This window comes from Malus domestica, chromosome 11, assembly GCF_042453785.1.
Source record: "Malus domestica chromosome 11, GDT2T_hap1".
NCBI lineage: Eukaryota > Viridiplantae > Streptophyta > Magnoliopsida > Rosales > Rosaceae > Malus > Malus domestica.
Window position 1 is genome coordinate 26,630,006 of NC_091671.1, and position 15,740 is coordinate 26,645,745.

Sequence of the window (15,740 nt, forward strand, 5' to 3'; positions counted from 1 at the left end):
GGCCACCCTAGAGGAAAATAGCTAGCCATCTTTCTTCCTCTAGGTCACTCATCTCATCCTCAATGCTCTCCTTGGTATGGAGACTTAGAGGTTCCCTATTTTGGGAACTTGGAGAATCCATTTCTTCATCCATCCAAGAAGTCATGGAGCCAAGAAGTAAAGTTCCTCCATCCACATCCATGGAGTCAAGGAGCAAGGAGACTATGGAAAGAAGGCCCTCACATGGGTGAGTATCCTTTGCTAAGGAAAGAGGTGCTTCAAAGGTATAAAAGTTTCCCAACTCTTTTTAAGATTTGAGTTGAGTATTGGTTCACCACAATTACTGGGCCTTGAATTTCATGGGTAAAGTTTTGTTATTGAGTGCATACAAGCATGATTCCACCTTTTAATTGTTAATTGCATGCATAGATGTTGCTTAAATTACCTAGTTTTCACAAATATTTCCTTCATACTACGCCTAAAATTCTTGGGAAGAGGAAGAGATCCCATTGAGAAGGAAAATACATATAGCTTCTCCGGCACCTACAAGGCTTGGAACGCCTGCCCCACTATCCTTGGTTAGCAAACCGCTAACTTTGTCCCTTCTGCCTTTGGGGCAGGCATCCTAACAAGTACTCAAGCCCAAGCTCAAACTGTCATCTATGACACTTTCATCAGTTCTTCAACCATAATCAAGCTGAGTTCCAACTTCTCCTCTTGCGCCATCCTACATATCCGTTCTTCCATTGGCAAGACTTGTAAAGTCACTCCCTAGTAGCAATAATCTTCTGCCCATAACTTCAACCAGGTCCCAAGGAACTGCGCGACCTCATCTTGTTATTAGGGCTTTAGTTGGTCATGTCACCCTTCTAACAAATGCCAGCGGACTTCAGAGCGCAGAATATTCCCGGGCTCTCTTGGGTGCCACAATTACCTCTGCAGACTATAAAGAAGTATGCACATCTCATGGTGATGTCTTGATGCAGTGTTCTGAAGATGTTATAAGGTAATATTATATTCCATTTTCTCCTTAATGCAAGTATATTTTAGCACCGTTATTCTTCTTTCTAATTTTTGTTTGTTAGGCCAATGTATGGACAAAGATGGCCCTATTCCGCCAAATGGGGCGATTTTAAGAACTTGAGTGAACATCCTCACTAGAGACAGATACGAGGTTGGAGTTTGAGCGGCGACTGTTGGTCTAATCAGAAGAGCTTAGGAGGATTCAAACTGAACAACAACCTTTGAAGGATACCCAAAAGGTGAAAATATATAAATACATCAATGTAGCTATGTTTAAGGAGATGAAGGCTAATGATTACCGGAACGACCTTGTGAAGGCGAGGGAGGAGTTGATGTTGAAGAGTTGAGCCAAAGGTGAAGCAGATTAGGCATCTATAGATCTGAGACAAGAGTCGGAGCACATACTATATTCGGAGCGAAGCGCTTGGGTGGCGGAACATGCCGTTTTAGAATTAAAAGTAGAATAGTGCCAAAAGGTTGATCAAAGGGAAAATACCCGCATTGCAGACCTTCAACAAATCATTGATGTGCACAAATCAGAAATGTTAGCCTTTCGGGATACCCACAAAAAGGCAACCATATAAGAGTACATCGAATGATACAACCTAGGGTACCTCACAGGTTATGCTTGACAAGACCACATCGGTGGTTAAGATGTTTATAAGATCATAGAGGAGATCAAACACATAGACTTTCCCATTCTAGAGCATTTATTGAATGAGATTTCAGATTTGGAGGCAGAGCAAGAGGAAGAGTTCAACTCTAATGACAACCCAACGCTAGACATATTTGCAGAGACTTCAAGTTCTGCCAAGAGGAAAGAAGTTGCAAAAGGATATCAACATTAGTGTTTCTTGGCTAGGACGGGGGCTTGTCTTTTCCATGATCTAAACTTGTATTTTCGTAGTAATATAATTATTGTTCCTTCTTTGTTCATGGAGAAATCTTAATTCGATAAACCTTTCTAAAGTAAACACACATTTTCGGAGAAATAAATGATTTAGAGAAATATAAGTAAGTTGTGGGCCCAGGACAGAGCTCAAAAGCCTTCTTGGTAATGTATATTTGGAAAAACATTACCTCCCAAACTTAGCATTCATTAAGCTTCTCATCATGATATCCGGCGTACCACCTTACCTTAGTATCAAGAACTAAACATTAAACTCATAAGAAATCTTTTGCTCTGTACTTATTAAAACGCATTTATCTGACTAAGAATTTTGAATCTTACCGGAAGACAACTTGTGAAAATGAATTAATCTTCTTACCCTGCCCCAACTCTTAGCCCAAAGATTTCAATACTTGCAACGTAGTACGAAAGAAAGGTTTCTTTCCTAGCTTGAATTACGTGTTAATCTTTAGTGAATCTTAAACAAAAGTTCTTTAGAGACATGGTCGTTGACATGTGGGTTGAAAACACTTTTTTAATCCTTTTGTCAGACCATCTGCATCGGACCTTAACATTTCTAATCAGACTACCTTAATTGGTTAGAAGTAGTCTTACTCAAGGTTGGAGTTCAGAGCCACCTACGTATAATTTTCAGTTCGCCCCTTTCGACTATTCTTTTGAATGGCATAGATCCTAGGTTTGAATGTTATAACCCACAACTTTGCTAGTTATATAACATTTTTGAAGGCTAGATGGTGTATTGGACTTTCGGTCAAGGTGCCATGTGCCTGTGCTCGTGGCCCGCTAATCATAACTGCGCTTATTACGGCTTGAATATCCCAAACTACTAACCATTTTAATACAGGATGGGTTAAGAGAGACTCCTCTGACAGTGTTATTTTGAATTTTAGACTTGCTTTCAAGCGAAGATTTTAAAGTTTATGCTTTGTTTTGAAGTGAGTAAAGTATTCCCTACATCACCATAAAGAGAAAAAAAGAGTAAATATTGAAATGAAGACAAATAAAGCTTCTTTATTTATAGTGAAAATAGGTGTTGGACCATGATTTTCTAGGGCCAGAGTAAGGCTAATTCGAATATTGTTACCTCAGAAGTCTGGTCATAGATTCAATAGCTCCAGGCAGAGTTGCATCAAATGAAGTTGGGTGCCACCACCACTCTACTCCGGGGCACTAGGCAGAGTCCTAGCAACTTCACTAGATGACCATGCTTGTTCCACAAGACATACGATTTAATCCGAATATGGACACAATCAAATCCTATAAGTTTTGAAATCTCTACAAACTAGGGATAGGTGTTGCCGCAAGTAATCACAACTCCAAAAAAGATGCAATATCTACTTTCTAGATATTCTCTAAGATTCTCTCGCTTAGAACAATGATTCTATCCTAAAAAGGTGTCTTTCCCACTGTATAAATACACCCATCTAGGGTTCATCCACGGTAACACAATCTATTCACTTGAATTCTCTTGCCCATTGCTTGAGTCTCAAATCCTTTACTGACTTAACCGTCGGAGAACCTTTGGCTAGCACACCCCCCGGCCTAAGACTTGCTTACGGTTGTTTTACAGTTTTACAATTTGCTTTGGTTTACTCAAATTTTTGTTCAACCATCATTAACGGAGGTGTGCAGATTTGGTTCCAATAATAGGATTCATTGAAAATGGAATATGATTGTATCTAGGAAAGATTATCTACATATATTTGGGAAGGAGAATCAAATTACTGGTTCTAAGAAACAATGATATAATGTAAAAACTACATCAGGGATCACTTTTGACGATAAGCTTATGGTGGGCCATTACAAGATGAGTTTTCCTTTGACCTGTCTTCATGCAAACAGTGACGTTATGGTCGAATCTGGAATGGACTGCCTACCTATCCCAAAATGGGAATCAAACTGTGTGTAGTTTTGATATTGTCTTTTTTCTTAGGCAATATGGAAAGGTCTGTGAGAGGCATGTCTTTCACTAGTAGGGTATTTCCCTTTTAGCATCGGTTATTTGCTTCCCTTTTAGCCCATGTTGTACAACCATTCTTGGTCAAGAATGGCGTTGTAAGGGATTGGCAATCCATGACATGGAAGGTCATAAGATGTTTGGACGATTTCACTCACACCACAAGCTTTATTATTCCCAAGGTATAGAGTGAGGTCTCATCAAAGGTTTGGATAGTAGATCTTCTGTTGTTAACCCTATTGAGGATGCCCATTTTTGCGACCACAACCCTAAAAAGGATGTTACTTTATGCTCTATTATCTATCAAAACTCGGCCTACCATAGAGTCAGAGATTTGCAGCTTAATAACAAGAACACCATCAAAGAGGGGTAGGTAGCATCTATTCCTACAACAGGGATCGTGGAGATCGAGGTCCTTCATGTGTCGTCTTCCTTCCCTTCTGTGCCTTTTGAAAGAGTCCTTGCTTTCCATCTATGCAGTTGACCTTGGGAAACAATTTTCTTCTCGAACATTGGATCAAGAGTAGACCTTGAGTTCTCTGTGGCGTGCTTTTGGAGCATGTTCTAGGGTCAGCATGCATGGACCTGGACTAGGCATTCTTGGTGGTGTCTAGATAGTCAGTTTTCGAAACAGATGATGGTATCTTCTAAATTTTTCATCCATTCCTCTAGCCTTAAAAGTCCAACCCACTATTTGGATTGTAAATGTTTTCAAAGATCCTTTATCGATGCATGTATCATCAACACTCTGTCCCGTACTTGATCTATTAAAGAGCTATTTTAGTTATTCGGGTCAAGGGCTCGACCATATAATGACTGTCTGGGAAAGGTTTTCATAAGGGTAGAGTGATCTAATCGAGAGGAATATGAGTTTACTGTCAATGAAAGCACCCATTGTTGGAACCAAATTCACCCACCACCATATGTGGAAGAAGTGCATAACGTGATAATCCTTATCAAAATCTCTATGAAATGATTTGAATCGAGGCTAGGAGAACTTTTTAAGTGGTTCCATGGACTCATTTGTAAGGGAGAGAGGGCTCTTGACCTAAACTGTTAGCTTGCTAGAGATACGGGGATAATCTTTTCTGGCTATGCCCCTAGGGTTCTCTCTATCCAAAGGACGTCGGCATTCTTATTCCTCAAATGACTTCGGTTCGTTGAACCTCAGACAACAGGGTCCCGCTTTAGATGCCCTTATAACATTCAGTGACCGGAGTCTTGTGGGGATCAAAACTTACATGCAGAGTTGACGTTATCCAAGCACACGGCCTTAGCTATAAGAATTTTTGGTATAGTCGCAATAAGTGAAATTCTTCTTTCATCAGTAGCACAATTCGAAAAGGCACCCAAGCCCACTGTTTTCCTAACACTTTCAACAAACTTGGCATAACCAGATGGATCTTTAAGTAGATCATCATTAAATAACGAGTGAATCTCAAAAAACTCTTCAAGTATAATTGCCCTTAGAAACATTTTCCTCCTTCTAGGCAAGCAGCTCAGCTGCACAACAGAAGAATGAATAGGCTTCGGTATTTCTTTAGCAGCTGAGTCTACCTTCCTACACATCACAGTGGTAAGCCTCTTGCAAGCCGATACAGACATAGCTCCAGATGGACGCTTTACTCGATCTCCAAACCCAGGCATAGAGGCAACATAAAACTCTTGCGTTAAGCAATTTTCTCAGTAATGGATTTAGCTTCCTTTGGAGCAGCATACTTCATTGGCTTAAGCTTAGCGGGTTCTTTTTTTTCATCTAGGGAAGACAAATTGATGACAAGTTTCTTAGGAGTAGAAGAACTTATGTGGGCAACAAAATAATTCGTTGGCTTTTTATCGACCGACGACTCACATGCAGGTAGTGAAGCTCTTCTCGTACCACTCTCACTAGCAAGTAATAGTGAGCTTAACAAAGGCGATCAGGCAAGCATATGTATTCTCTTTGATACATTTAATCTCTTTCTTGGGAGACGGTCCACCTTTCACCCTAAGAAAATGACTAAGCACCTAGTGCCATTTGTGGTACTCGACTGGAATACCCATGGTGACACGCAGTTTCTTCATGTCAGGTTTGATCTTCGAAGTTATGCCAAACTCAAAACCTAGACAAGAAAAGAAGATATTTAGTAACCTGAAGTCAAGAGCAGCTCACTAGAAATCTCAAGCAAACAAAGGAGAAAGCTATTCACTTACCAACTATAAACTTTATCAGGCGCTTGGCTCAGATGACGAGTCAAATTTATATTCTAATAACTTCCAATATGTCCTTGGCTTATTCATGATCACCCATGTTTGAAGAATTCAAGAGCTTATGGCATGCAGACCTCAACTGCCCCACCCCATCTTTGTGACCAATCTAAAAAAAAGTAATAGAATTCGTTAATGGTTAGGTGCATATTGAAGAATTTGCTTAACTTATGAAATCCTACAATCGCACAGATTGCATTGAGCAAATTACCTTTTAGAATAAGCGTGACATGGGAAAGGTGAATCCCAGTATGAAGTATTACAAATGAAATATGATCACTCTCTTCCCCGTTTAAGCAGCTTTAGTGCACGAATCATGGATACTTTTGTTTTTCACCTGCCTCACATAAACCCTGGAGGGGATTGCATGCATGTATTTCTTGAGAAAATCCTGGAACAATTCCTTATGGCCAATCTTGGCTTTTGGAACTCTGAAGTATCCCATTTTGCCTGAAAACTTGCTTTGACGATACTTAAATTGAGGATATTTATCACTTTTGCGCCCTATGGCTCGAGCAGTTATAGTAGCAGAAGGAAGAAGAAAGAAGAAGAGGCATTAGGTCGTAGCCTAAGGCCCCATGGCTGAAGCAGTTGCAGTAGCAGCCACGGAGGCCTATGGCCCATGCTCTCTCCTCTAAGTAGACTGACCCTAAGGCCCCGTGCTAAGCCCAACCCAGCGTCTTAGCCCTATCTCTTTCACTTGCAAGCGGCCTAATGAGGTAGGCCCAGTGGCCCAACTCTTTCCCCAGCAACCTAACATGCACTAGCCATCTTTAGCAACTCTAGCCACCCACGCGGCTCCGTTCCTCGGCTTTAGCCAAGCCACTTCAACCTTTAGGCAACCTCTACAACCATGTCAACCACATATGCCCCTGCCCACCAATCCTAAGCTCCCCCGTGGCAGCGATGGTAAGGAAAGGAAAATTGTCTTACTTCTTGGCATGATAGCTACAACAATGAAGAAGGCAACGATGATCAACTCTTCACGGGGCAAGCGAAGAAGAAAACTGAGGGAGAGGAAGAATTTCCTCCAGTTTTCTCTCCTTTTTGTTTGGAAAATAAATGTTCTCTAGCTTTATTTAATCCTTTATTTAAGGTAGAGTTCCACTTGTAGTTCAACACTATTGAAGACCTGAACTACTGACTTCAATCTCTCCAAGCTCCGCTGCCCATGGCAAGAAGATAAGACAATGGAATAAAAGAGGGGATTAATAACTAATCCTGATCGTTAAGTTTTCTTTATTGAATACCAACTCAATCAAGTAAGGAATCACAGTCATATCCAATCAGGGATACTGCAAGATAATCCCCCAATATTTTATTTAATTAATAATATCTTCGGGATAATTTTTTCCTCTCTAACAGATGACGCACCTTGGCCAACTAGATGACGACACATGGCGCAAGATCTTTCTCCCATAGCCAATCACATCTCCCTATAAATAACCTATTCTACACCAAATTTTGGTAAACTTTCGCTACGCAACTAAACCATAAACTCTTTCTCTTTCTAGAGAAATTGACTTATGCATCGGAGATCCATTGGCCAAACCACCCCCTCCTTGCCCCACTCTTTGGGCGTGTGGCTTTGGTCTTTGATCAAAAGTGGGTAATTATTTTGTCAAGACTCATTAAAGAAAAATGTCGTAACAAATTTTTTATGAAATATTTACTTGATATAATTAAAAATAAATAAAAGTGAAAAAGAGGGAATAAGTATATTATCTTCATCAAATGTGTAGTACAAACCTACTTATCACCCATTGATAAAAATTCCACCTGCCATTATTTTGTACATCTCATAATAGCCACAATTGATATACATACCAACTAATTATTATGATTAACCTTGATGCATCTCTCCCTACATTTTATGTAGCTATTCACATCTTCCTTCACAAAATATCACACTACTTGAAGCATCTCAGCGCCATGAAAAAAGCAGATACATAAAAGACTCTTCCTTACCACTTTACATATACTCAAGTGTGACCTTTATTTCAGACCACTGTCCCACTTTATCTAAGCTACCTTGCCTTCTTATACCATGTGGTAATATGAAAGTAGAATAAACACTGCTGTGGTACTTCTGCAGTCTATGACTAGGAGTAATTTTCTATTAACCTTTAGGAATAAAAGGAGATTCTCAAATAATAAAAAAAGGACAAAAAATAAAGATTATGTGAAGAAAATTAAAAAGAAAAAGGAAAAAAAGATGTTGGAATATTTGAAGGCAATTACTCAACTTTGGTAGTCAAGAAAAGGAAAGGAGGAAGATGAAACATCTTTCATCAAATCCTCCAAGTCCCAGTCCCCCATTGTTAACTCTTCCTGATCATCGTCAAAGTAATTCCCAACCCCAATTATGCTCTCACCTTTAATATTTTTATTAGTTTTATTGCAGGTGAGGATGCTATTTATATTATTGTAGTAAATGTTATTATTTTTACTATCCCCATAGGTGGTTTCAGTTTTAATATTTTGGTCTTCAATGCTGACACTCTCAAGGGGAGGGACAAATATCTCTCCTTCTACCCCAATATCAACATCCCCACTCCCAAACCCTCCGTTTCCTCCAAAATTATAACAATCATCACCACCACCGACTCCAATCTCCCTTTGTGTTATGCATGGGTTGGCGTTGTAGTATCCACCTGCACCGGGCAAGGTTAGGCCACCCTGATCAATATCGAGTGCAGGAAATGGATCGAACATGTGGCTGAGGACCGCAGATTGCATGAATGAAGATGTTGAGTCCATGTAAATTGGCACCATGCCATGTTCTTGGCCGGGAATAATGAACCTACTGGCTGCCACCACACGATGATCTTTAGCCTCTGGGGATGAGTCGCTTGTGTTTGGTGAGCCATTGGAGGATGACAAATTCTTTAACCTTTTCTTTATTGTTGAGTTCCAGAAATTCTTTATTTCATTGTCAGTTCTTCCTGGCAGCCGGGCTGCAATTTGTGACCACCTACACGTATATAAAAACAAAATAGTTATAAAAAAAGTCATATATTATCAACCACTTAAAAGAGTTGGTTTTAACAAGAGTGTTTCATTCTTGACCAACAAGAAAATATTGAATTGTTTGATTTCTTTTTTCCCCAACAACTAGTGTTTGATGAGTTATGTGTGTGTGTGTATTGTATATATAAAATATTATGTCTATTATTTAGCTTCTTATATGCGTTTCCTTAATGCATGATTTGCATGCCTTCCTAAATTAAAACACATAAATATTTTGAGTGTCTTCGACTCGAAAGGTATAGAGATGTAGACATCATATTGCGGTGCCAGTTTCTTTAGTTTACTATAGCTTTTGGCAGCCGAAGCCCTAGGAAACATATAAGAAACCCAAGTGAATTATACATTTTACAATTTATGTTCCCTTTACACCAGACAATACTCTAATATCAGTCGTTGTCTTATGTTTTTTTGTGTACTGATGGTTAATTTGCATGGAAGCTTATATAGGATGTGGACCGAATAACTATACCTTTATTTCTTTTTTTTTAAACAAAAATTATACATTTTAATACAAGTGAGTCTTGCATATATTAAAAATTTTAGTGTAAATAGCATTATTCTTAAAACAATAGGGGAAGCATTATTCTAAGAACAACAAGGGACTAGCAAGTAGTGGATTGTTCTAATAGATAGAGTATTTATTTTCAAGCCAATGTGTTCTAAGTTCTAACCCTCCTCCTTATAGTTTAGATGAATTTATAGACATAATTTTTTAACCCTTTTTCACTTTCATATATACCAAAAATTTAATAAGTTTCAATATTTGCGATATTATAGTCAACATTGGCATACTAATCCCATAATAATAAATAAATAAAACTTAACCAACTTGTTATTTATTTATGTGACCTGTATTATGACGAAGAATAAATTATTTTTGTATATGGGTTGATGCAAGCATCCAACACAATATCTATATATTTATCAAATGTTACCCTTATCACATTTTTCATACCCCATTTTGTACCATATTTCTAACAGAGATGAAATTCACATGTGTTAGTGGATCATATCTCTATTAGAGAGGTTGTATAAACATGATATGACAAATGTGGTAAGTGTTGCATTACTTTAGATTTATACATGTGTCGTGCAAAAGTGCTTTAATTTGTTTACAATAAAATATATTTATAGTGTATACATATATTATATATAAAATATTATATTTTGAGCACCCTTGGTAAGTGGATTAACATATTAATGACGTCTTGAAATCTAGTGATATTTTTTTTCATTGATAGAAGAAAATTATATTCGTTTAAATAAAAAGTCATAGTAGATGACATGTATTCTATGCTATTTAATATACAATTTTTAACTTTTATTTTACTTTTTCTAAAAACTAAAAAACTTATATGATAATTGTTTTGGGTGTTCAGTTTTTTTTTTTTTTTTTTAAATGAAACATGAAAACTAAAAATTGACTTGACTTGATTTCCAAGAAAATGAAAGCTAAAAAAAATAAATTGTCTAAATTTAAATTTTCAGTTTTTATTCTTTTATTAACTGAAAAAGTTATCAAATAAGTTTTTCGTTTTAAAAAAATTAAAACGTCAAATCGTCAATAAAGAGTGTAGAGACCCCAAAATTTCAATGACTTATAATGGGGATTGTATATTCTCAACAACTATTCCATCCTAAAATCCTCTTATAAACTTTGTCACATAAGCCTTCTCATTTATTTGACATCCATAATTTTTTCTGCTTAGAATTTACTCTTCCACACCAAAGCTTTAATAGAAGAGAATGCCAGCTTGTCCTGTATAATGTGCGTATCATTGGAAAAATGTATAGCTAATTAGTAACTTCTTGTGCATCTGAATTTATTAATCACAACAGCATGCAGATGCAAAACATTCCGATGAATCAACTATACGTTTATGGAAAGTGACACCAACAAAAACTAGAAGAGCTTTCGCATGAATATACAAAAATCAAACATGTATTTAGTAAAAAGTGTTAATTGATAAACAACCTGTTTCCAAGGAGAGAATGCAAATGGATAATGAGCTCTTCTTCTTGGGGCAAAAAGGCACCTCGCTTAAGGTCGGGCCTCAAGTAATTGATCCAGCGCAATCTGCAACTCTTGCCGCACCTCTGCAGGCCAGCGTTTCTTGCCACATCGCTCCAACAACCTTGGCCATTGTTGATCATATACCTCATCAGCTTGTCGTCCTCCTCCGGCGACCACAAACCCTTTCGGAGCTTACTGTTGGAGTTGTTCTCTTTGTTGTTCTTGCCTGCTGCTGCAGAGGAGGGCTCTGGCTTCCTCATTGTGATGAGAGAGCGATGGGTGAAAGGAGATGGCTTATCGAGAATTAATGTTTTGGATGTCTTATTCTCTCCCAACTAGTTTGATGTAAATATGTGATGACTTTATAGAGAAAAAGAGAGACACAAGGCTTCATATGGTGGGAATGATGATGATAATGATGATGGTGATGGTTGTGGGGTTTGCTTACAATATAGGGAAGAGAGAGAGAGAGTTGGTTGATGTGTCTGGGTAGAAAACGGTTTGGACAGGGACCTGGCTGTATGAGAGAGAGAGAGAGGTGGGATCCTCTTGTCTTTGACTCCATGACCTTTGTCTCTTTTCTATACCTATTTTCTTCATTCGCAAGGTAATCATCATATTATATTATAAAAGCATCAAAGAAAATATATGTGTATATATGAAGTATTTTGTGTGTGTTCTTTTCTTTTTGGAACCAAGCCAACATATAAATTTGCTTCCACTTCACATAATGTCTCTCTCTCTACACGTATTGTTGAAGATAAAGAATAAGATAATCAAGAATAATCCATTATGTGCACTTATTGGTCCAGTTCATTCAGCTTCAATGCTGATTAGCCATGAGATCCACATCCCATGTTTAAGCTTCATATGTAGATGAATTTAGAAAAAGTAAAAAAGACTCCATTTTGTAGCAATTTATCCTTATATTATTCTCTTATGAGAAAGGTGACAAAATAAGTGATTTGGAGCTTTCACTATCAATCTATGCAATACTAAAACGGTTAAAACAAACTAATATATTATATATAGCATGCAGCATAGTACGTATTCAATTAGGGCTCCGTTAAATTCAATATATGCATGTGTGCCGGTGTATTTATTTTCATCATGCATGTGTATTTTATATTACGGTTCCGTTGGAATGCATGCTGGTCGATGATTAGGGTTTAGGGTTAATCGATTAAATTCTAATTACCTTCTGGGCATGCAGATTTAATATATATAAAGCAACATAATATTGCATATACATTTCTTTACTAATTTTTCTCTTAGCAAACAATATATTGCTTCTGGGCATACAGATTTAATATATATATATATATATATATATATATATATATATGCGTGTGTGTGTGTGTAACATATAATATATTATGAATATACAACACTATGAGTCTAAGTTACATAATGGACTTGTAACAATTTATTGAACTTGCAATTCGTGAAGTCAAGCTTAAGACACCCCATCCATCCACACATCACCACCACCACTTATAAGTAGAGAGAAATATCATTAGTTTGTAATAAATAAAGAGATGATCAACATGGTGGTCAGTAGATTTGGTACGTACAATAGCATCATTTTTTTTATAGGAGGCATCTCACCACACAGCCCCCAGTACCACATGAATGCAATAGTGTAATTTTGGTCCCGAGTCAAACATTATGTCAAAGTAGAGTCGGTAAAAATAATGAGTCCATTGAGAATCCAGACTTTTACTCCTTTTCATTAAACCAACCCCTTGGTGTTAAAACTTAAAATTACTAGCATCATTTTAAAATAAAAGATCAATTACATTATTATTGGGGTAAAATATTTTAGAAACCAAAATTGCAGATTATTTATAAATTAAATGCCAGGCCATGTAGACTTGAAGAGGGCACAGTATCACCTTCTAGAAGGTCTGGAACTGCAATTGAGTTAGCTACTAATTATTTGTCTAACAGGGCTCTCCGGTAGTTAATTAAGAGCGCGGTGATGGGGCAGTCTAAACACTTCTAAAAAAGAATTCGGATCCTCTCTGGATCCTCTTTGTGAGCATTCTGGAGATCCTTAAATCGTATCCGTTCATTGTATGTTGTGTGCCATAAATCATTTTAAATACTTTTATTTAAAATTAAATATGAATAATACCTGATAAAAACTGATTGTACGATATACGATAAACGATCACGATTTGAGGATTTACAGGATCCTCACAAAGAGAATCCGAAGAGAATCCTCATGTTCTCAAAACTTCATTGGCAAAAGATGAAAACCTACATGAAATGGTTCATGATTGGATAATTGACCCAAAAAAAAGGTTCACAAGTGGAACCACTCTATTAGGTTTTTTTTCCTCACGCATAAGCAAATCAAAGGTTTTTATACTAGCCAATAGCATTCAACTTTTCTTCATTCAGTCGACTTCGTTAGTGCCATTTCACGACTTTGCATGTGCTTATAATTAAGTAGTTAGACTACTAATTGTATCAAAAGTGGAATTTTTTATGGATTCTTCACCACCTCATATTTTTTACACATTATTTTATAATGTTGGTATCAGAATTGTGTCAAAAAAAATGAGGTGGTGGTGAATCTAGAGAGAATCCTACATTTTAGAGTCTTGTATTGTGAAACATAAACTATCTGCACTGTACTTCGAAACACACAATTAGTTTTTTTTTTCTTTTTTTTTCAGATAAACACACAATTAGTTGTGTACTAATAATGTTACTCCATGTCAAAGTTCTGTGTCGATTTGAAAAAGATGAGTTATATATGCGGATGCTATGAAGCACGGATACTGTAGTTTGATCGCGTATTTTGTATCGATATGTTGAAATTTATTTGGTTTATTTAGGAAATTAATTAGAAATTTGATTTGATTTTGTAGTTGGGTATTTTTGGTATTTAAGCATTAGAATTTCGTAGGTTTATTGCTCTATAAATAGAGCTTGTAATTTAGTTTGAGGATCAAGTTATTCACAATGTAGTCTCTTAAGGTTTTGTAGCCGTTCCGGCATTCTCGGTTGTTTAATAATATTCTTATTTTTTGTTAATCTCGTTCGTTGCGCACTCTGATATTCAACTTGGTATCAAAGTGGGTTTGATCCTTTGGATCCAATCTGCTCTTGTATGATATCAGTTTGTTTTGTCAGTTTTTGTTCTTTTGGTTTAGTTTTGGTCTCAATTACGCTTTCGCTTCCGCTTCGGTCTGTGTCCTTTGTTCTTCTTGGTCACTCTGTTTATGTTCCTTTTTTTGTCTTTGAAAATTCGGTATTGATAGTCGTAGTAGTCTGAAGAAAAAAAAGGCTTGATTTTTTTTTGGAGGCCCACACGGGGATGAAAGAAATATTAGGGTCGTTTTGTTTCTTCTCTCTCTAGGTTGTTCTCTGGATCTTGAATTTTTTGTGGGTTTCAATGTGTCCTTTTCAGGTTGTGAAGTTTGAGGTTGGATCGGGAAAATAGTGGTCGTTTGTTTTTCAGTGGTTTGGTTGTTTTTAAGGCCGCTTGTATTGGGAGGTTTGGTGTTGCCTTCCGTGACGATTGCTCGAGTGTTTGGACTGGTGACTACTCGAGTAACGTTGCGAAAGTTGGGTTTTTTTGCTTGCTTGTTCAGGTTTGTTATGGAGTTCACAATTGGCATTAGCATTGGAATCTTGCACTGGCACTGGCATTGGAATCTTGTACTTGCACCGATGGAATTTCGTATCAAAATTGGCATCGGAAATTGGCATCGGCATCGGCATTGGTATTGGTATTGGCATTAGAATTGGTATTGGCATTGGTATTGGCATTGGCACTGGCACTAGCACTGGAATTTGGAGTCTTGCATTCGCATCTGCTTGTTGGCAACCTCAAGACGTATACCGCCATGAGTTTGACGGGGGGTGTTGAAATTTATTTGGTTTATTTAGGAAATTAATTAGAGATTTGATTTGATTTTGTAGTTGGGTATTTTTGGCATTTAAGCATTAGGGTTTCTTAGGTTTATTGCTCTATAAATAGAGCTTGTAATTTAGTTTGAGGATCAAGTTATTCACAATGTAGTCTCTTAAGATTTTGTAGCCGTTCCGGCATTCTCGGTTGTTTAATAATATTCTTATTTTTTGTTAATCTCGTTCGTTGCGCACTCTGATATTCAACTTGATATACTTGATTGGATATGATATTTGCCTCTTAGTCTCGGATACTCCTCATAAGATACATTTACACTTCAAAAAAGATAATGAAGATAAAGTAATTGGGAAGAGCTATATTGAAAGTTGATGAATAGAAAGGGTTTGTCTCTGTTTAAAATCATGATTACGACTCTCACACTCTTTCTTACTGTATATAAAGAGGATTCAATTTCTAACCTTTCTTCTCCAAGAAATCATATGAACTTGAACGTGAACGATGAATTACGTTTTAAATTATATATTTTTATCACTATATATATTTTTATTTGTTGTATACATGCCCTATCATATTCTAATTTTTAGAAATTTTCAATATTGCCGTGTTGTATTGTATCGCATCATTGTATTTGTATCTGTATCCATACTTCTTAGTGGAAAAAAAAACAAAGAATTTGAGCGCGACCGCCTCAGAT

General features: G+C 37.0%; 1 protein-coding gene across 1 annotated transcript; it reads right to left on the reverse strand.

Annotated features, from left to right (window-relative positions):
• Nucleotides 1-7,841: 7,841 nt before the first annotated feature.
• On the reverse strand, nucleotides 7,842-11,481 carry LOC103407463 (transcription factor MYB46-like). Its single transcript, NM_001320013.1, has 2 exons — nucleotides 11,122-11,481; nucleotides 7,842-9,090 (listed from the first exon to the last, which is right to left on the reverse strand). The coding sequence occupies exons 1-2, from the start codon at nucleotides 11,418-11,420 to the stop codon at nucleotides 8,358-8,360; spliced, it is 1,032 nt and encodes a 343-aa protein (NP_001306942.1). The 5' UTR covers nucleotides 11,421-11,481; the 3' UTR covers nucleotides 7,842-8,357.
• Between the last annotated feature and the right edge of the window lie 4,259 nt (nucleotides 11,482-15,740).